At 46.2% G+C, this 22134-nt stretch overlaps 1 protein-coding gene across 3 annotated transcripts in view; it reads left to right on the top strand.

The window, feature by feature from the left end:
• The window catches only part of SDK2 (sidekick cell adhesion molecule 2), a 178089-nt gene extending 160008 nt beyond the window's left edge, over positions 1–18081 (top strand). For 2 of the 3 annotated variants that reach the window (XM_084837570.1, XM_084837568.1), the window contains 6 exons: positions 441–566; positions 5549–5713; positions 5870–6010; positions 8303–8441; positions 8577–8703; positions 15782–18081. In XM_084837570.1, coding sequence (XP_084693696.1) covers positions 441–566; positions 5549–5713; positions 5870–6010; positions 8303–8441; positions 8577–8703; positions 15782–16135 — 1052 coding nt within the window. In that variant the 3' untranslated portion in view covers positions 16136–18081. Of the gene's footprint in view, positions 1–440; positions 567–5548; positions 5714–5869; positions 6011–8302; positions 8442–8555; positions 8704–15781 lie in introns of all 3 variants that reach the window. The other variant, XM_084837569.1, reaches the window with a different exon arrangement.
• Positions 18082–22134: the final 4053 nt, after the last annotated feature.

The following is a 22134-nucleotide window of genomic DNA, read 5'->3' as shown; positions in this document are numbered from 1 at the left end:
TGGGGCACAGACCAGGGCTGAGCTGGCCAAGGAGCTGGAGCCTCCTGGCTAGGATGTGTAATTATGGCAATTGATGGGAAAGGCAAGTTCCGTGGTTGTTGGTGTGGGGAGAAAGAAGATGTAAGGGTCTAATATTTGTGAGACCAGCTACACAAGAATCCACCTTGAGTAGTAGAGGAACACTTTCCACCCAACCACCCACAAAGCTGCTCCTGCTCATGGAGGCTATATGAAATCAACACATTTGGCTCCTGTTCAAAGCTCCGACAGACCCAGCCTTGAGGAGCAGACATTGCTAAATGGCATCAGCAGTTTTTCCTGCCTAGGGCTAGTACTCGGCCGTGACCCTGGAAAAATGAAGAGATGATTCCTTGGCTATCTGCTCCCCATTCACATAGCACAGTTGCTCTGTTGACAATGGCTCTTGGTTTGGTTCGCAGGTGCTCCTGGCCCCCCAGGTGAGCCCTTCATCTCCAGGTATGGCTCAGCCATCACCATCCACTGGTCAAGCGGGGACCCAGGCAAAGGGCCCGTCACCAGATACGTCATTGAGGCGCGTCCTTCAGGTACCAGTACTGTGCTCGACCTACGTCCCCTGGGCTGACTCACCCATTGGCACTTCAAAACTTGGGGCAGTGCCTGAAATAACTGCTTCTGCCCAATTGGCCTTCTAAATCATGATCCCAATAGGGGTTTAATTTCTAAACCAAGAGGTGCCAAAGCCTAAGCCTATGCAGAAGTCCGGCCTCAGAGGGTGAGAGTCCTTATTCCTAACCCCAGGTACTTGGGGGAGGTCTGATTGTGCTCATTCACTGATAACTGCCACTCTGCAAATGTTCAGAGGCATTCTGTTTATTATTCTGTCCCATTCTGGCTTATCCAGTCAATCATAGCTCTGAAAGAAAAAGGAGGTACAGTAGCACAGAGCAAAAAGAGTTGTGTTTAGAGTAGGCAAGAAAAAGAGCTACCTGCCCACAGAGGAGACCATATCCAGTGCTTCTGCATGAGCAGAGCCAGGAGCTTCAGGGCCGCCCACCTGCCAGTTGGCCTAGCATCCACAAAATGGCTGTAGCTGATGGTGCCTGGAACAAATGTCATCCGGTGGCACTTTTAGGTTGTGGGCTGACACAAACTTGCTGAGCCTTGGCACTGGGAAAGGGCCAGTGCAGCCCAGAGAGGCAACACACAAAAGCAGTGTTGGTAGATGGGAAGGGATGGTGTTGGAGCGGCTGACAAACAAGGCGAAACAGACAGCTGTCTCCCAGCATGAAAAGGCATAGCACTAGGGCTACGTTGCCAGCCTCCAAGGTCGGCAAGGGATACCTGAAGACAAGGTCTCCTCCTGTGAGGGAACACAGAGGGACCTACCCCGCACGCATGCCACATGACTCAGAAGGAAGACAGGAAAAGCCATCAGGAAGGCTAGTGGAGGGATGATGGGGTTTGCCTGTCCACATTTTGAACGGATAAAAGGTCCTTGCCTGATCTATATGCCTCTGGAATCCTCGGGTCATCTGAATTGCCATGGACTCTTGATCTGCCCCCCCCCCCCATCTCCACCCAGAAGACATAATGATGAGCCACTGTTCTGAGTGTGCCTGCTCCAGAGGCCGGTAGTTTTGCTATTTATTTGGATCAGGAGTAATTGAGTGCTCCAAGTTCACCCACTGCAGAGATGGGGCAGGATTACTTTTCCCCAGCAGAGGCTGACTGGGAGGAGACTAGGCCAAACAGTAAATCATGCAAAGATGCAATGAGCAGCCACCTCAGTGGGTAGGTTCTTTGGGTTCACAGAAACAATAACACTATTTATCATGGCACAGTAACCGTTCTTTGATGGCACACTAGTCTACTGTACTTGGCGGCATACAGTTTGAGAATTACTTAGGTTTCCCCTGGGTCCTAATCTCAGTTTTGTGGTGGGCTGGATGTAGACTAATGGCTTCAGGGGACTCAATATCTAGGCCCCAGGAGCTCCCCTCCCAACATTTGAACCGCATGTGAGTCAGATCTCCCCCATATGTGTCCATTTCCTCATCTTTCCCACATTGATAATTTCTCTGACAGATTCGTCCAATGCAGGCAGATTGCTTGCTTCCAGCCTAAAGACTCTGTTTGGGCTTGTCCTGAAGAAGATGCTCTGGCTCATAAAACCCCCTGCCTGCTCTCTTCAACCTTTTATAAAGTGATAACTCTGGGGAATGCTCTGTATGGCTGGAGGGGATGATTGATGAACTTGTAGGCCAAGAGCAGGGCAGATGCAAGGGGATAAATCACCTGCGTGCTTTGAAATGGACTCTGGCTTGCTTTTTAATGAGGCTTCTGTGAGTATCAGTCTCTCAGAGATCACAGGACAGAGCAGATGGAGTGGCATGGAGGCTGTTAATTGCCCCTAAGGCTTGTGAGATTTCATCTGGAGCAACGGGTCCTGAAAGATTCACACTACTACCCTGACGGTTGTTTTCACACATAACACTAACAGCACTTTTGAGCCTTTCTTGTGCTATTTTCTTGAGAGTGTTGTTAATGCGGTATAGAAAGCAAGAGAGACCCAAATCAAATGTAGATTCAGCCAATGTATAGGTTTTATATTTCAGTTATTGAAAGCAAAGGAGGGTGGGTGTGTGGGTGTGCATTTCAGAAGCACTTTTAGTTGTCAAGGGCTCCTTGGAGGGCTCTCAGTCTAATCCAGTAGCCAAGTCCAGACACAGACAAAGGGATTCTTTTCAAAGCTTTATTCTTCTTTTACAACTTAACAGCTCTACAGGTAGCAACTAGATCTGAGCAGCAACATCCCTATGCCCTAAGTTAGAACAGTTGGTCCCCGTTTGAAGGGCAATTACTGGCAGACCCCTGAATATAAGGACTAGGGAGAATCCCTCCCCTTTTCCCTTGGATCCTCTGGGCGCAACCGTTCTTTGAGCGCGAACCATTTGGCGCCGCTCTCTGCGTCTGCGCCGCGCATCACCCCCAGTCTGCTATCTGTGCTGAGTCACTCCCTGGGCTGCTTTCTAAACTAGGAATGTGGCTGGGAGGAATCTCCGTCAGCTGTTGGTCCTGGGAAAAAAGGAGCGCGCTCCTTTCCCGAAGGAGCGACTGCTCTTCCTCAGCATCAGAACTACTCTGGGATTCTATGGGCTCAGTGTCCACCCTGACATTAGTGTAATGTGTGAAATGAGCCATGATTGGGGGTGAAAGTATAAGTTTTGCTTTCTGGCCAATTTCCCCGCTATATCCCTGTTCAGAATATTCATTCATGCAGCTCCGCACCCTTGGTCTCTTAAATGGCTCTGCCCCTTTTGCCTGCACCTCATTCTGCTAGGACAAAGTTTCTACCGCTTGCACTAACTGTTGTACACGCTGTTGTGCAACACATTGCACAACCTGTTCTGCAAATTGTTTCACAAGGCATTGCACAACTCGTTATGACTTCATTAGACCTGCTAGGTATTGCTAGCGCTAATTGTGCTAGTTCTGAATTATACATAGTGTTATGATAGTGGAAAAATTACAAGAATTGGCATTGTCCTGCTAGAGGTTTCACAACTGCTATCAGAACTAGCACAACTAGTGCAAGCAACACCTAGTCTAATGAAGTCATAGTGAGTTGAGCAATGTCTTGTGAAACAATTTGCACAACAGCTTGTGCAAGCAGAATCAAAGTATTGAATTTGCACAAGGATAAAATAGGGCTTCCACAAGCAGTAGAAACTTTGTCCTATCAGAATGACACCATTGGATACAACCCTTAGACTCCTACTATATTTCACCCTGCCTTTGCTACCCACTACCACAATCATCTTGCCTTTTTTTAGCCACCATTTTGAGGCTGGGTGATCCAGTGGGTAGAGCACTGGACTCAATTCAAACATATGAAGAAGAAGGGGGGAAAGCATGAGTAGGACTTGGCCACCATTGGTAGCAGGATGTTGGACTACGTGGACCCTGGGTCTGATCCAGCGGGGATCTCCTTATGTTCTTCTGCTGTGCTGTTTATTTCCATAATACTGGTACGACCTCCAAATCCAGCCTTGGATGTTAGAGAAGCAGCAAGCTGGCCCCTGCTTATTCTGCAACATCCAAAGAGGAACACTTTCCACCCAACCACCCAAAAAGCTGCTCTGCTCATGGAGGCTATATGAAATCAACACATTGGCTCCTGTTCAAAACCCCTACAAACCCAGCGTTGAGGAGTAGACATTGCTAAATGACATTGCTAAATGGCAATCAACATACTGGATATGACACTTGTGGAAGGTTAAAAACAGGGTTTCTGCAAGCAGTAGAGGCTTTGAGCTAGTGAAATGACACCAGTGGATACAACCCTAAGGATAAAACGTGGAAGGCTGACTGGGACAAAAGTATGTTTGTTTGGTGGTCTGTGTAGGGATTCTAAAGGATGGGGCAGAGCTTCCCCTCCCATCTCCATAGGATTTATTCCACTGGAAGCTGAAGCACCCATTAGTGGGATTTTAGTTTTGGTCATCCTGCCACTTTAATTGCATGTTATGACTGGACACACTACCAGGGCTACCACGTGGCTCGTCAACAGAGTATGTGGATTATCTCATGAGGCTTCAGCAGGCAGCTAGGCTATCCAGAGAATGTACTTGCCAAATGAAACGCACTTCCTGCTCTCGTGTGGGGGTTGGTCCTGCTGCAATTATATAGGAACAAAACAGCGGTGAGCTGAAATGGAACCCTCATAATTTGACATTAATGTAAGACCATTTGTGGGGCCCCCTTTTCTATTTACATGAAAAGCTCCAAAAGTATCCTTGGTCATCTGTTGGAAGCACTGTTACTTCCAATTGGGTTGGCAAGGCAGATCTTCCCTTTAGGACGACAGTTGCGCCAAGCCCATCTACAGCTCCTCCAGCACCATGACCTGCTGCTATTTTTAGCACACTCCTCAGCAAGATAGCTTTGCCGGTCTTTGAATTGCCCTTAGGGATGTACGGTGTATCAAGAGGCAAGAATTTAGTCAGTCTGCTGGATTAGGTCCAGCGGTGGGTATGTAGGATTAATTAAAACTAAACCTTCCTGGACAGATATGTACCAACCGTACTTTTTAAAGAACAATGATATTTTTCCAAGCCCTTGTGGGAGCTTGTTCTATCACTATGCTGCTCTTTCGAGTTGGAAGTTTTTTGCTTTATTTAATACCTTTATACATGTATTATGTGTGCGCAAATACATTTTGGATGAGTTGCTGGAGCTTTATTTAACTAAGGTTTATTCAAATGCTTAAAAAAAAATTAAGGATCGTTGGCATGCACATCATATTAATGTTCCAGATAATTACATGAGCTGTGCAAATATCTACAAATCAGCTGTATCAATTACTGACATTTTTTTTAATAATGGGGGATTTACTGTACATAGCCTTATGGGTCCCCTGATTCACTTCCCACAGCATTGAACATGGATTTTGCTATCATTCTCCCGTGTTGTGTGTGTGTACACACATGCATGTGTTTGTGAAATATATGAGGGTACATAGACATGCATTTCCTGTTGCAACTTCACTGGTTTCTCTCTCTTTCAGATGAGGGTCTCTGGGACATTCTCATAAAAGACATCCCCAAGGAAGTGACCTCATACACCTTTAGCATGGACATTTTGAAGCAGGGTATCAGCTACGACTTCCGAGTCATTGCTGTCAATGACTATGGCTATGGGACACCCAGCTCTCCCTCCCCATCGGTCTCAGGTAACAAGGTTGGAAATATATTACTCCCTCAGCTCATGTCTGTCCATTTGCCACTAGCCCCTGTCCTGAGGCCATAGGAAACAATGTAAGTGGGGCATAAGGCAACCTTGCAGGGAGCAGGGGTTTCACAGTTCTATGCTTCCTGCTGTTTTGCAGCTCAAAAAGCCAATCCCTTCTATGAGGAGTGGTGGTTCCTGGTGGTCATTGCTTTGGTGGGACTCATCTTCATCCTCCTGCTGGTCTTTGTCCTTATCATCCGTGGGCAGAGCAAGAAGTATGCCAAGAAGTCAGACTCAGGTGGGTGCCAACATCACCCCGAGGCCTCATTTCCCTTTACTGAGGCTGCTTCCTTTGAGAGCATCAAAGACCAAAATGGTGGAGAGACTTCAACAGAGGCTTTAAAGCTGCATCCCTTGCGGAGCACATTATGAGCAGAAAGTGGCACAGTACATACCAGTGGTCCATCACCTTTAGATTTGCTTCTTATCACTGTCTTAGCTCCAACAAGGAGATACCTGGAGCTTCTTGGCTACAAACCCCTTCCCCAAGCCAATGGTCTACCCACTATTTTACAGTTCTTGGAGATTATGTTCTCCTGTGGTCTCTCCATGCCCTAGTCACCATGTTCTACAGCAGGGGTCCACATCCCACAGGCTGCATTTGGCCCCCTGCCACTCTGTGCGGTCCACCAAGCCTGCAGGTGCCCCACAAGCTCGTTCCAACTAGATTCTGTATGACATTATGAGCTTGGGGGGGGGTTCTTTTTTGCATGAAAATCCATGCATATTTTTGTATTTTTTTCAAATGTACGCATGAATTGTGCACATCTTTGAAGCACGCATATTTTCCTCCCATGGATTAAAATGTGCTTGTGTGCATTTTTCAAAAGTACACATTTTTTCATGCACAGTTTCAAATGTACATAAGCTGCTGAATGCATTTGGGGCGGGTGGGGGGGGGTTCCACACATCACATTGCAAGATGGGAAATGCATGGACTTCGACCACAGACTGCATCTGAGTCTGTGTTCAGTCCAGAAGGTGGGAACTGGGGAAATATTGATCACAAATAAACTGAAACGAATTTCTCATACATCCCTAGTGGGAGCACGTGCTGCCCCGGCCCCACACTCAACAGCAGATGCAGCCCTTGGAGCAAAAAAGTTGTGCACCCCTGTTCGACACTGCCTTCTCCACACTGTAGAGGATGACTAGGATTCCAGTCACCCATCCTTCCCATTAGTATTGTGTTAAATAGCTCCCTCAGCCATCGGGGCGGGGGGGCTTTTCCGTTGTGAAGATGGATCACAAATGCAAAACCTAGCTTCAGCTGTCCTTTATGCTCTGGGAATCCTAAAAAATACCCCCTCAGATGTCTGTACGTGGGATTTTAGAGGGAAAAGCCAGTGACTTGGCTGATGCCACTCCAGCTTGATAATTAAAATAAACGGCTTCATGCCCCAGACACTGCCAGAGGCAGCCGCAGAGTTGGAGAGGTCACTAGGGCAAGGGAATATGGCAGTGTTTGCTTTCCTCTAATTGTGAGGAAAATCTGGACTTTCCTCTTAGATAAACATGCTGGATGGAGAAAGGGGTGTGTGTGTGTGTGTGTGTGTGTGTGTGTGTGTAGAACAGTATTCTTGGGAACAAGGACTTGTAACGATTGTTTTCCCCTCTGAGGTCTGCTTTGTGTCATAGGACATTTTCTTTGTGTGGGTGTACACAGCTGTAAGAAAAGACGTTTGTGCATCATAGTGCATATAACAACTTTCAAGCACATCTACATGTAGTAAACACAATTTTCATGTATGACAGTGTGCACAAATTCTGCCCCCCCCCCCCACATCTTTGCACAGCCATGTAGGAAAGGCATTGTGTGAACTGGTCACTCTGCAGCCTTATAAACATATTATACTGAGTTAAACCATTGGTCCAGAGTATCAGCTACTCTACCCTTCTCCAAACTGGTGCCCTCCAGACATGTTGGTCTACAACTCCCATCATTCCCATGCTGACTGGGGATGATGAGAATTGTAATCTGACATGTCTGGAGGGCTCCAGGTTGGGGAAGGCTGCCAAAAAGAGTGTGTGAACAATACAGGAGACTAAGGCGTGCTCCCCTAATGCACGCTTGCAGGAACACCTAACACTCCATGCCTTTGTTGCTCTAAACATAGACTGAGAAGACGGTAGCTAGTGTTCTACAGATGGAGGCTGGGGCTTCTTTTTTCCATTTGCCCATAGGATTTTTATTATATATATATAGGTCTATAATTATGTGGCCCTTTTCTTTCTGTTATCATCATTTAAATCAGGGGTGGGGAACCTGTGGCCCTCCAGGTGTTTTGGCCAAGAACTCCCATCAGCCCTAGTCAACATAGCAAGGGAGAGATGATGGGAATCATAGGCCAAACATTTGAAGGGCCACAAGTCCCCCTCCCCCGATTTAAAACCTGGGATGCCCCTCCCTAATATGGTCAGGAAGCTTGAAACAAAAGATTCGGTTTTGATCTCTCTGGGAAGAAAGTTTAGCAACTGGCTCTATCCACTGAGAAATCCCAAGGTGTTGACGCTTTGACTTTGTTTTCAGGGACCAACTCCAAGTCAAATGCACTCGGCCATGGTGAGATGGTCAGCCTAGACGAGAGCAGCTTCCCTGCTCTGGAGCTGAACAACCGGCGCCTGTCAGTGAAAAACTCCTTCTGCAGGAAGAATGGAATCTACACGAGGTAGCAAAGGCTTCCAGAACAGTGGGAGAAAGGTGTGGGGAGCAGGGGAGGCAAACCAAATTGCGGGGGGGCTTGCCCACACTAAACACTTTCCCTTTCTGAATGAAATCTCAGAGCTTCCCTGTCTCTCCCGAGGTCCCCACCACGGCCCAGCCCTGGCTCCCTGCACTACTCTGATGAAGACGTTACCAAGTACAATGATCTCATACCAGCTGAGAGCAGCAGCCTCACAGAGAAGCCTTCGGAAATCTCTGACTCGCAGGTGAGCCATGTTGGGAGGCTAGGAGCAGAGGTACTTTTGGTTGGAATACACCAAGGAGTGCTAAGGATGCCACTGCATTCAAGCCCAGACAGAATTGGGCGTATCCACACTGGGGTTGCATCCAGACGGAGGGCTCTGAGCCCTACCTATCAGGAGGCATTGTGGAGCCATTCTGTCATTTTCTCCTTAACCAATTTTCTGCATTAAGGAGAAAGGCAGAAGAAGCAGTAAGAAGACATGGGAGGGTCACAAGTAGAAGAAGACAAAGCCTCCTGAACCACCCCCAAACTTGCAAGAATGAGGCAGGGCCATGGTACCATAAAAGTCTCATCTGGAAGCACCTACTAGACCTTACAGGGTTTAGAAGGCATCACGGAAATAGTCAGGCTTTGCTACAGGTACAGCACCGGCCGCTGTAATGTGGCACAATGACAGATGATCACATTGTCCAGAGGAGGCCTCTGCAAATGCACAGCAAATCTTTCATTTCATTGAGCTTCCTGAGCCTGTCAGAACATGCTGAATCCTGACAGGTTTTCTGCTGGAAGATCCATGGCCCTCTAGGATCAGAAACAGGTTCTCAAATGGCTGAGTGGTGGAAGCATGGTTGATATTCATCTAATTACTTGAGGTCCACAGATGCTTTTCCAGAGTGGAACCCTGTGATTCTGCTCATCTCTATGAGGTACATACACAGTAGGATTGCCAATGGACCTGGGGTGGGGGTGGGAGTAGGGGAGAATCAGCATGGATTACTTTTTGTTGTGGATTCACTTGCCAAAAAAGCAAGTGGCAGGTTGGTTTTCTTCCCCTCTGCTGTTTTGGTTAGATTGGTAGCTTTGGGGCTGGGTCCCACCACAGTCCTGCCCCAGACCACTGGGCCCCACCAAGCATCAGAGTACCTTATTTCAGGTACTGGCCACCCTCACACTCATGTGCCTCTGGGTGGTGGTAATATCAAGTCCAAATTAAACAATGTGATCCATTTCTATAACATGATATTCAAAAACTAATGGGGGATGGGTGAATTGGGGGTCAGAGAGGGCTGTTCAAAGAATGTTTGGGCCTCAGAACAAATGCAAATCAGGCTTCCATCCTGAGATTTGGAAGTGGAGCTTGTAATCCTGTGGAATACAAACACCTTATTAAACAAACAGGTTTTTAAAAAATCTTTCCCCCATAGCCCAGATCCTTATCAATAATGCTCTGCTTACTCTCCTCTCTTCAAGATTGTGACTGAGGGTGCTGAAGGAGGTGCAAAACAGGAAGGAAAATATGCCCCTCTTTACAAATTACAGGCCAAATTCTCTGAGCAAGTTGTTAATCAGAAAAGATTGTTCACCCATGTCCTCAATCCTGAGTGAGCCGGGTTACTAGACAGCCAACCTGCCCGATGCAAAGCTGAATATGTATTTGTTCCTCTGACTTCCTTCTGTAGAATGTGGTGGTGATCAGAGGAGCCAGCTGGGTACCAGTAAGGGAGAAGCAGGAAGACATCTGCCTCAAAAAGTCAGAACTAGGGTACATGCAGACTTGCAGCCAGGCCTTTCTTCCCCTTGCCCTGTTGCCAATGGCAACAGGCACTAGCAGTTCTGAGGCTAACAGGAGCTGGCAATCCTGCCAGGCTATAGCAAAATGGCTCCTTTGTCTTTTCCTTAAGAACTGAGCCCTTGCCAAATAGCCTGGCCCTCAATGGGCACCCCCGGTACAATTAGGCAGGGAGAGGAATTGCTGCCATGGCAAAGTGTCCATGCCTCAAGTACATCTAGGTGTAAATCTACCCAGGACTGATCACATCCCTGACAAAAGAGGGCATGAAGAGTGAATTATGAGGCATGGTTCATACTCAGCCAATGCCTAGCATAAGGCTACAGAAGAGCTGAAAGTGCCATAGCTCTGTTGTTAGCTGTTGCAAGCAGATGCTCCATAGAGCTATCATGCTGAGCACTGGAATTTCCAGGGGAGCCGACATGTTCTTCAAAACACATAATGCTGCTAAGTACCATGTATAATCCAACCCAGAAGATCTTATTAATATTTGAGATGTATTACTGTTAGGCTAGGCTAGGCTAGGCTAGAACAGACCCACAGACAGCCCTTCCACCAATCATAACAGAAGAGGAGCTGCTTAAAAACCAGGCTGTTATCCAAACTAAGAGTAATCTCCTAGTGCCGGGCAAATGTCCTGACATTAAGATCCTGGCAGTTTTTTGTGATTTTGCCAGTGAAAGTCACACACCCATTAATTGCAACTAAGGCAACAAAAACATTTGTTTTCTAAAAGCGCAAAGGAACATCAGCCTTATTGTATAAAGAGGTGAGGGAATACATTTTAAAGAAACCAAGGCTGCAGTCCTAAATATACTTACTTGGAAGTAAGTGCTATTGGACTCAGTGGCATTTGCTGTTGATGAGCACAGGGATCAGCTGCAAGGGACTTTCCCAGGGTTGCAGAGGAATCTGTGGCAAAACATGAGACTGAAGCAAACTCTCCTTGGTTTCAGTTCAATGCTATATTTAAAAGTGCTGCTGGATTTCCTGTGGCTAATCCATTTTGGGGGAGGCTTAGATGTACTGATTCAGTGCATCTGATCCTTGCAATCCACACAGCATACATGTACAGCTCATGCTGATCCTAAGTAATCTACACAGTGGCACAGGGGAATTGTGGAGTCAGGCACGTACCATGCAAGAACACACAAACCCTGTAATAAGGAGCATTTCTGGCTGTAGTATGGGTTAAACACTGAAACAGGAACACGGGACATCTATTCTGTAAATATTTATTTTACAGTTGCATGCTGTTAGAGGAGAGGGGAGAGGGTCATTGAGACCCTGAGAGCTGTGGCTTTCCAGGATCAATCCCTTATAATTAGGGTGGCCACATCCTGCTTTACAGAGGACAGTCCTCTATTTGCAGGTGTCCTCTTTTTGAAGGGCTGTCCAGTCCACATCCAGTTTAACGATAAAGAATGATAAGAAGGGAGAGCAGGGGCTTTGAATGTGCCAGTCAAACAGTTAGCACCTGGGTGTCTCCATGACAATGGCAGGAGAAGCCAATGGTGGCTTACCCAGATTTTTCATGGAGCTGGCTTTGGTTCACACAGGGCTCCACGAACGAGTGCACTGCACCATTCTAAGTCCCTTCACAGGAACATACTTCCGGGTGGGGTAGGGGGATTGGAGTGAATGTCATTGGACTGGTAGAGGCTGATCAACCAATGCGAGAGGCTTCCCCTGTCCTTCCTTACAGCTGCCAAAACTGTGAATAATCGAAGCTTCACATCAATTACTCCAAAGCAAACATTAAAGAAACACAGGTGCAGACTTTCTCCCCTGAAGCTCCCAATGCTGCAAAGAATACGAAGCTTTGAAGCTTCACATTCATTACTCCCTTACAGCTGAGAAAGCAGCTTCCGCATAGCACTTCACAGCCTTTAGGAGAGTTAACCCTCTGAATACTTGAAGCACTGTGGCTCCAACTATCCCCCTTTCTAATCCTCTTTCTCCTTTCCGCTGAAGCTCCCAATGCTGCAAAGGATCGAAGCTGCGAATTAATTACTTCTGAAAACCAAGGAAGCAAACATCAAAGACACGCAGCTTTGATATTAAGGCTTCTAAATGTATTATTTCAATGCATGTGAATCTCGGTAACTTCTGGAGTGTGCATTTCGGGAACAAGCCTAATTGACCACAATAGGAGTTACTTCTGAGTAGACACACATATGTTTGTGCTGGGAAAGACAGAGACGGGAACTGAACGGCAATAAACCAAACAACAGAGAATTGCAGCTTGGAGATATCGCTTTACAGCCTTTAGGGAATTAGTGCTTTAAAATATGCTATTTCGATTGAGGGGGATCTCTGTAAATTCTGAATTGCACATTCAGGGGACAAGCTTCATTGAACACAATGGGAGTTACTTCTAAGGAGACATTAATTGGTTTGTGCTGGGAAACACAGGGACAGGACACAGCCCTTGACTGGGGTCATGGTGACAGGCACACCCCTGGGCAGGGCTAGCATAACCGAGGTAAATGCGGGGGCTGGGACACATAACAACTATACTGCGGAGAACCAAACTTAAGGAAAAGAATCAGATTTAAAGTAGTCCCAGGAAATCCAGTTCTTCCACAAAAAGCTCCAGGATGGCTGCAGGATGGCCACGATGTCATGTGCCCTGAATGATCTCAAAAGGGAGCCAGCTCACAGCAAATTGGCTGTGGAGACACCCCCCTGGTCAGCACACTGAACAGACACACAGGTCACCTTCCCACAGTCTTCCCACAATGGCAAGATACATTGTATTTCTATTTAAATGACAGTAATTATTTCTAAATTTGCATCTATACATATCATGTGCAAATTATTTGCAAATCTGACTTCTTTTTTTGGTGATGCTGAAGTGGCCAGCATACTTATAAATCAAGGGGACTGGAAACTGTACAACCTATGCTGAATAAAAATGTGACCCTATCTAACTTCCCTTTCTAAGGAAAAAGAAAACCTGTGTTTATGGGACAGGTGTATATGAAAGGCTAGGGTGTGTGGTCTAAGATTTCAAGCCAGATTTGCTCCAAGGCCCAGTTTTGATCTGCTTTGTTTTGTTATATTCTGACCTTGCTGCTATAGCCCTGCATATCTCTGAAACAAGGGGCCAGCACACTTCTACTGCTTCCTCCCAGTTTTGGAGATATGTAACATAAAGCCTTACTTTGGCCTTGTCATTTCCCCCTTTTTAATAACTTAAGGAGATGAGATCCCCCTCCTCTGCCATTATCCCGTATCCCCCAGCGGAGTGACTATCTTTGAGGAACTGTTAAAAGCTGAGCTCGCTGAAAACTGCCACTTGATCGCTTCACTGGCTGAGCTGAGGTTCTCATGAATGGTCCCTATTGTGCTTCTGCAAAGGGAGAAGCTGAATTCAATTAGGGAGAGCAGAGGGAAAGTTGAAAGGAGGGAAGAGAGCCAAGTCTGCCCTGCCTTGGCCAATTCTTTTTTTTTTCTTCCTACTACAATTTTTTTTTTAAATGCAGATCTTCCCATGGATGAAATACTTGGTTAGTGCCTGATTATGTCTTTTGGAAGTGCAGAAAGGGAGTATTGCTTTAGTGGCTTGAGTTGCTACATCAGGGATTTAATAGCCAAAGTCATGATTTCAGGGGTTTCTGAAATTTTAAATTCGCAGATTAATTATTGAAGTAAATATTTAGTAAATATCTATATGAGGAAATAAGGAAGAGCCAAGCCTTTGCTGGACAATTTTTCCATGCAGTTGCTCGTGTGCATATGTGTGTGTGCCTGGAAAATGTGTGTGCTCATGCATGCACACACAGGGTTGCAATTCTGTTGATAGCTGCACAGCACACCTCTCATTTTTTTATACAGGGTGTCTGTTGGCCACCTGTTAAATAACTCAGATATTTATTATAATTCATTGAATTCCAACACTTCTACCTCATGCCTGCGATACTAAATATTCCCAACCGTTTAAACGGGCTAACAATTTAAAACGTTAAAAATGCAATTATAAATAACAAACAAAATTGAAAACAGCAACAGCAATGTAAAACAATAAAGAATCAGCACAAGACTAATAAAAAGAGAGCAAGAGCAATAATGAAAATTCCTGAGAATTTTTTAAAGTTTTGGCCAGCAGCAGAACCATAACAAAGTGGGTTCCAGGCAGATCTCCCTGGGAAGATAATTCATAGGGAGGGTACTATGACTAAAAAGACTTTCTCTCCAGTCTCTCTCTCTCTCTCTCTCTCTCACACACACACACACACACACACACACACATACACACCCCACCTTATCTCCAAGGCACCTGGAGAAAATTCTCAGATGTTGCTCTCATCTGAAATCTTTCTCCCAGCTTGACTGTCAAGTCGGGAGAAAATCTTTTGCCCAAACTGAAGGGAAAACCATTTTTAAAAAAAATTGGAAGCAGGAGGGGGGATGTGGGGCCATGTGGGGGAACCCCTAAAGGGGCTCCCCCATATGGCTCCATATTCCTCCTGCCCACCCTACTTCCCATAAAAATAAATAAAAAAAGGCTTTTCCCCCAGTTTGGGGGAAAGATCTTTCTCCCAGTTTGACAGTCAAGCTGGGAGAAAGATCTTTTGCCCAAACAAGGATAAAAATTTTTTTTTATGGGAAGCATGGGGAGTGGGGTTGGGTGTCCAAATAGGGGAACCTCTTAGGGTGCTGGACCACCCTGGAACAAATGGGAAACATGCAGGTAAGTGGGTGATTCTCCTTTCCGACACCCAACCCCACTACTTTTCATTTTTTAAAAAAAAATCTTCACTCGGATCTTGCGCAAGATCAGAATGAGGAATTTTTTTAAAAAATTGAGACCTGTTTCTTCTGAAGAAGTGGGGGTGCCATTCACAGGAAGGGGTGGGAGGGAGTGCAGACTCATACACCTTCCCCATGCCGGGCACCCTGCCTCTTCAGAAGAAACGGCGTGCTTTCCCACCTCCCTACAGAGATCACTGGAGCTGCCTTGCTCTTGACAGCTGACAGAAGCAAAAGGGAGACAGTGATCACAACAGGGATGGGATACAGGCTATCCCTGCCTGCAGCCTTACATGTATGGCAAGGGCAACATGCAGGGGTGCACAGGGGGCAAGCTGGTATCCCTTGGTACCTTGCACATGTGCAACAGTGTGGAATTGAAGGATTTTTTTAACCATTTGAGCACGTTCCCTGTTTGGGGGGAAGTGCCAAACTGTCCCAGACTGGCAAAAAAAAAATGTAAAGAGACTTGTGATCAGAGCCGAGAAGGGGGACTTGGCGGCAGACAAGACTGAGATAGAAGGAGGAGGATGACGGGACAAGAAGCCCACCCATGGTGGGTTGGTTGCCTGATCATCCGGTGGGTGTGCTTAACAACCCAGGGTGGGTTGTTTACAAAACAACCTGCCCTGCATGGCTAGTCACCAACCATGGGCTAGCGTGACACGTGAACAGCCTCATACTCACCTTCCCTGGTAGTGTTTGCCCACCAAGCTGGTTAGGTGATACATCCTGTAATTCACTAAAACCATTGTTTTCCCATCTCTCTCCACAGGGAAGCGACAGTGAGTATGAAGTGGATCAGAACCAGCAGAAAGCCCATTCTTTTGTCAACCATTACATCAGTGACCCGACTTACTACAACTCATGGAGGCGCCAGCAAAAAGGCATCTCACGGGCTCAGGCCTACAGTTATACAGAGAGTGACTCCGGTGACCCAGACCATTGCCCAATCTCCAACAGCAACAGCACCCAACAGGGCAGCCTCTTCCGACCCAAGCCCAGTAGGACTCCAACCCCACAAACTCCAGTCAACCCTCCCAGCCAGCAGAGCACCCTTTACCGACCCCCTAGTAGCCTTGCCCCTGGGTCCAGAGCCCCCATTGCTGGGTTTTCTTCTTTTGTCTGACGTTTCTAAAGGAAAGAAGAACAAGAGAAAAAACGATTAAGAAGAAAAAAATAATGGATTTAATAATAATAATAATGAAGAACGTTTTGGTCCAGAATTATTATTTTTCAGAGGCAATGAGAAGATCATGTGGGAGACAATCAGTCATAGCTGAGTTTGAAATCATTGACTGCTGCTGCTTCTAGTATTGCACAGTGCTCTTCAATGGAATTACCTGTCTGCAGATGTACACCTGGAGCAAGACAGGAGACAAGCCTTTTTCAGGCCTAGTGAGGAAGGCAGGCAGGCAGGCAGGCAGGCAGGCTACAGGGTAAAAGATTGGGAGCCCCCAAACTAAGACAAAGTTTTGTCTTGCAGGCCACCTCCTTGCAGATCAACTTTCTAGGCAGAGAAAGAAATTGTGAATTGACGTTTCTCAGAATAGACTCTATGGGGTTTTGGTTTTGTTTGTTTGTTTTGTTCTCCAACCAAAGCTTTCCTTGGAGGGGAATGGGTTAGGGCTCAGCAAGCCGTAAATATGAGCCAGTTGGATCGCTGCAGGCAGTGCAGTGCTTGATGCAGTACCTGCTAGCATGATGTGTAAAAGATTGGCCAATAGAAACATGCTCCAGGCAGCTGACAACTGGCTGATGAGAGAGGAAGACTTCCAGGTTTCACCTGCTATGATCTCATGGTGGCAGTTTGGGGGAGTTGGAGCAACACTGAAGGGAATCCCAGTCTCTAAGGCTACCTGGAATGGACCACAGTAGCTTAGGCTGGATGAGCAGCACCTACACTCAGACCAGTTTTGCCTCTATTTTGCTCTTCCACTCGCAGCTGGAACATTTGCAGAAGTTAGCCGAGCTGAATGGTGCTGACTTGAGACAGTGTGATTTCTTTTTGTGCATTTTAATGTGAGGATAGGAGGGTACATTTGAGAATGGTTGGGAGGAAATGGTAAAATTCAAAGGAATCAATATATTGTCATGTGGCAAAGTACACCGCCAGTATCACTTCAGCAGAAAGTGCCCTCCCCATGGCTTTGTGGGAGAACTGAGCACCTGCAGCCAAATCAAGCCACGAGGCAGAATCCGCCCCACATGGTTGGATAGTCTCTCAGCGCCCTGATTTCTTCTCAGTTCCTTTTCCCCATTCACTTCATTGGACAGGGAGAGAGGAAGGGAAGGGGGCAAACCCCAATCCAATTCAAGTGCAATTTGAGGGGGCATTCAGGGACAAGATATAAACTTGATAATATAAAAATGCTGCACAGTCCCTTGGTACTGGCTTTAGAATGGATAACCTCAGGGGGTTGTACTTAAGCCTCCCTGCGGCATTTTCTCTCCTCCTCCTGGTATCAAAACTAAACATTCTCTTCCATTCCATAGAAAAGAAGAGTGTATCCCCAATTCCCCTTTTATATAGTTTTTTTTCCCAATTATTCACAGCCCACAAACATTAGGGTGGGGAGAGTGAGTGGGAAATGAGTTGGTGGTGAGAGGAATTGGAAGTGGTAGCCTCCCCCCACCCTCTCTCTCGTTTTGCTTTCTTTCCTTAGTAAGTTCTATTTTAGCACAAGGGTATGGGGGAGGCAGGTGGGTTTTTTGTTTCGTTTTGCCCTAGCAGAATATACATGCGCGCGCGCACGCGCACGCACACACACACACACACACACACACACACACATATTGAGTGCCTACTGAGCCCCAACATCTGGGGTGGCCATCTTTTTTTTCAAATAAGAGTCATGGGTTAGAGCAAAAAACAATACCAGGAACAGTGAGGGGAAGGCACGGGGAGGATGTGAGCATTCCGCTCTAGCTGGGTTCCCTTCTTTCCTGGAAGTGCTAGGGATATGTCCATTATAACCCCCTCACCTCACCCCATGCCTTTATTTGCACATTGTTTTCAAAGCCTGGTTTACAAAGACTTGAACCTGGCACATAGGGTCCTTTTAATAAAGAATCAAAAAACAAGTTGAATCGTTTCTGGGGGTTTTATTTTTATTTGGTTTCTTACAGGACAATTTGCAATTACCATCAGTTAACGTATAAAGCATGATTTCTTAACAAGAATGGCTACAAGCCACCAGAGCTGCCCATCCAAAGGAGCAAACTACAAAGTTAATGATGATGGTGAAGCATCCTCAGACCGTCATTTGATGCTGTGAAAGTTGGTGGCATAACTTAATTCAAACAAGGATTAAATAAGGTCACAGCCAGGATGCTTATACCATTAATTGTATTAAAAGGAGGCACACCACCCATTTCTTCAGCTCGTGTCTGAACCTCTGTGCCTTTTCAAAGCTTGCATGAATAGAGAAAGAATGTATTTCTTCAACCGCGCTGTTCGTCATGTGCTTCCTTTGAAGCATCTGTCATGGCCATTGCTTCCTTTGAAGCATCTGTCATGGCCCTTGTGCTAGGTGGAGCACTGCTTTGACCAGGTTTTCTATATTTGCACAGCCTTTTCCAGATTGCAGATTGCCTTTAATGATAAATTTCTTTAGATTCCCTTGTTGTGGACAAAATAATAATACAACCCGAGTTTTGTGCAAACCAAGAAGTTATCTGCTGAGAATATGAAGCAATAACTGGGAGAGGTCTGAACTGGCCCATTTGAGAAGCAGAAAGATGTCCACTGAGGACAGGCCATAAATCCATATTGCTTATAATTTTATTTCCTAAGCTGACAAGCAAAAGACTATCTCAGTGTGTCCTATCTTCATGCAAGTAAGTATTTCCTTTGTTGCATGAGCTGCTATCTTTGAAGGGACCTGAATGTACATATCTCTACATCATCTACAATTAAAAGCTAAGAGAGCTGAGAGATGTATTCATGCCCCTCCAAAAAGAAGCCAGCCACAAGAAAACCATAGAATTTGGTGCTAGCCAGCCTTGTTTTGCATAGCAGTACTATCCATACTATCTTGTTGATTTAATATGACACATATCACTTCCAATGGGCTTTTCAGTTTATGCTTGTTACCACACAGTGGCCCTGTTCAGACATAACACAGGGAAGGGTGGTTAGGCTAACCATGGTGCACGATGGTTACTACTAACCACACCACATGCTCCTGCCACACATGCACGGAACCATGGCCCGTACCATGGTTAGCCTTTGTTGTTGTTGTTTATTCAGTCAGTCGCTTCCGACTCTTCGTGACTTCATGGACCAGCCCACGCCAGAGCTTCCTGTCGGCTGTCGCCACCCCCAGCTCCCCCAAGGTCGAGTCCGTCACCTCCAGAATATCATCCATCCATCTTGCCCTTGGTCGGCCCCTCTTCCTTTTGCCTTCCACTTTCCCTAGCATCAGCATCTTCTCCAGGGTATCCTGTCTTCTCAGTATGTGGCCAAAGTACTTCAGTTTTGCCTTTCATATCATTCCCTCCAGTGAGCAGTCTGGCTTGATTTCCTGGAGTATGGACTGGTTTGATCTTCTTGCAGTCCAAGGCACTCTCAGAATTTTCCTCCAGCACCACAGTTCAAAAGCATCTATCTTCCTTCGCTCAGCCTTCCTTATGGTTCAGCTCTCACAGCCATAGGTTACTACGGGGAATACTATTGCTTTAACTATGTGGACCTTTGTTGTCAGTGTGATGTCTCTGCTCTTAACTATTTTATCAAGATTTGTCATTGCTGTCCTCCCAAGAAGTAAACGTCTTCTGATTTCCTGGCTGCAGTCAGCATCTGCAGTAATCTTTGCGCCTAGAAAGACAAAGTCTGTCACTGCCTCCACGTTTTCTCCCTCTATTTGCCAGTGATCAATCAAGCTGGTTGCCATAATCTTGGTTTTTTTTGAGGTTTAACTGCAACCCAGCTTTTGCACTTTCTTATTTCACCTTCGTCATGAGGTTCCTCAGCTCCTCCTCGCTTTCAGCCATCAAAGTGGTATCATCTGCATATCTGAGATTGTTAATGTTTCTTCCAGCGATTTTAACTCCAGCCTTGGCTTCATCAAGCCCAGCACGTCGCATGATGTGTTCTCTGTACAGGTTGAATAGGTAGGGTGAGAGTATACAACCCTGCCATACTCCTTTCCCAATCTTAAACCAGTCCTTTGTTCCGTGGTCTGTTCTTACCATTGCTACTTGGTCATTATACAGATTCCTCAGGAGGCAGACAAGATGACTTGGTATCCCCATCCCACCAAGAACTTGCCACAATTTGTTATGATCCACACAGTCAAAGGCTTTAGAATAGTCAATAAAACAGAAATAGATGTTTTTCTGAAACTCCCTGGCTTTCTCCATTATCCAGCAGATATTGGCAATTTGATCTCTAGTTCCTCTGCCTTTTCTAAACCCAGCTTGTACATCTGGAAATTCTTGCTCCATGAATTGCTGGAGTCTACCTTGCAAGATCTTGAGCATTACCTTACTGGCATGTGAAATAAGTGCCACTGTTCGATAGTTTGAACATTCTTTGGTGCTTCCCTTTTTTGGTATGGGGATATAAGTTGATTTTTTCCAATCTGTTGGCCATTCTTGTGTTTTCCAAATTTGCTGGCATATGGCATGCATCACCTTGACAGCATCATCTTGCAAGATTTTAAACAGTTCAGCTGGGATACCCTCATCCCCTGCTGCCTTGTTCTTAGCAATGCTTCTTAAGGCCCATTCAGCCTCACTCTTCAGGATGTCTGGCTCTAGCTCACTGACCACATCGTCAAATCTATCCCTGATATTATCCTTCCTATACAGATCTTCCGTATATTCTTGCCACCTTTTCTTGCTCTCTTCTGCTTCTGTTAGGTCCTTGTCATCTTTTTTTTTGATCACACCCATTTTTGCCTGGAATTTACCTCTGATGTTTCTAATTTTCTGGAAGAGGTCTCTTGTCCTTCCTCTTCTATTACCTTCTTCCGCTTCCGCGCATTGCTTGTTTAAAAATAATTCCTTATCTCTTCTGGCTAACCTCTGGAATTTTGCATTTAATTGGGCATATCTCCCCCTATCACTGTTGCCTTTTGCTTTCCTTCTTTCTTGGACTGCTTCCAGTGTCTCAGCAGACAGCCATCTTGCCTTCTTGGTTTTCTTTTTCTTTGGGACGTTTTTTGTTGCCGCCTCCTGAACAATGTTGCGAACTTCTGTCCGTATTTCTTCCGGGACCCTATCTACTAAATCTAGTCCCTTAAATCTATTCTTCACCTCCACTGCATATTCATTAGGAATATTCGTGAGCCATTTATAAATGATCCATTTAGTTTTCATGGCAAGAATACTGGGGTGGGTTGCCGTTTCCTTCCCCAGGGTTCGTATTTAGTCTGACCTCTCTGCCATGACCTTCCCATCTTGGGTGTCCCTTCACAGTTTAGCTCATGACGTCATTGAGGTGCTCAAGCTCCAGCACCACGACAAGGTAATGATCTCCTTTGCTGAAATGGTTAGCCTAACCATTCCCTAATCATCCTCCATCCTGCAAAACCTGACAGTCCTCCAAACGGGCCACCACGCATCTCAGTGGCCTCTGCGGAGCAAGCAGCTGTAAGCAGCCATCTTAGGGCTTGGTGCTGCAGCAGCCATCTCCCCATAGGGCTGCAGTGTGCAGGGATTATTGATGGACGGACTCACCTCCGTCTGCACTCACCAGGTGCTTTCCAAACCCACGCCACCCATGCCGCTGGACAGCCTGACGAGCACCTGGCAAGCTCCGTGTGACCGCCCAGTCCCCTAGCAAGCCACCATTTTGCATAAAAATGGCAGCTTGTTATTCTGAGTAAAGGGTCTTTTATGCAAATGGCGGCCATAAAGCCGCCATTTATGCAAGTTTAGAGGGGTGAATGGACCACCAGTATGCCTCTAACCTTGCCTAAACGGAGGCTTTATGGGCACCATTTGAGTAAAATACCTTTTATGCAGAATAACAAGCTGCCATTTTTACACAAAATGGTGGCATGCTAGGGGAACAGGCAGCTTGTATGGAGCTTGCTGGGCCATCTAGCAGTGAGCAAAGGCAGATGGCTAGTGGGGGCAGTGGACCCCAATTCAGCAGGCCAAGATGGGGGAGGGGAGTCC

This window comes from Heloderma suspectum, chromosome 2 (genome assembly GCF_057233095.1).
Source record: "Heloderma suspectum isolate Gila_16-S chromosome 2, 16-S_ref, whole genome shotgun sequence".
NCBI classification, from domain to species: Eukaryota; Metazoa; Chordata; class Lepidosauria; order Squamata; family Helodermatidae; genus Heloderma; species Heloderma suspectum.
The sequence above is the reverse complement of the archived record's forward strand: the minus strand, read 5'-3'. Positions and strand labels throughout refer to the sequence as shown.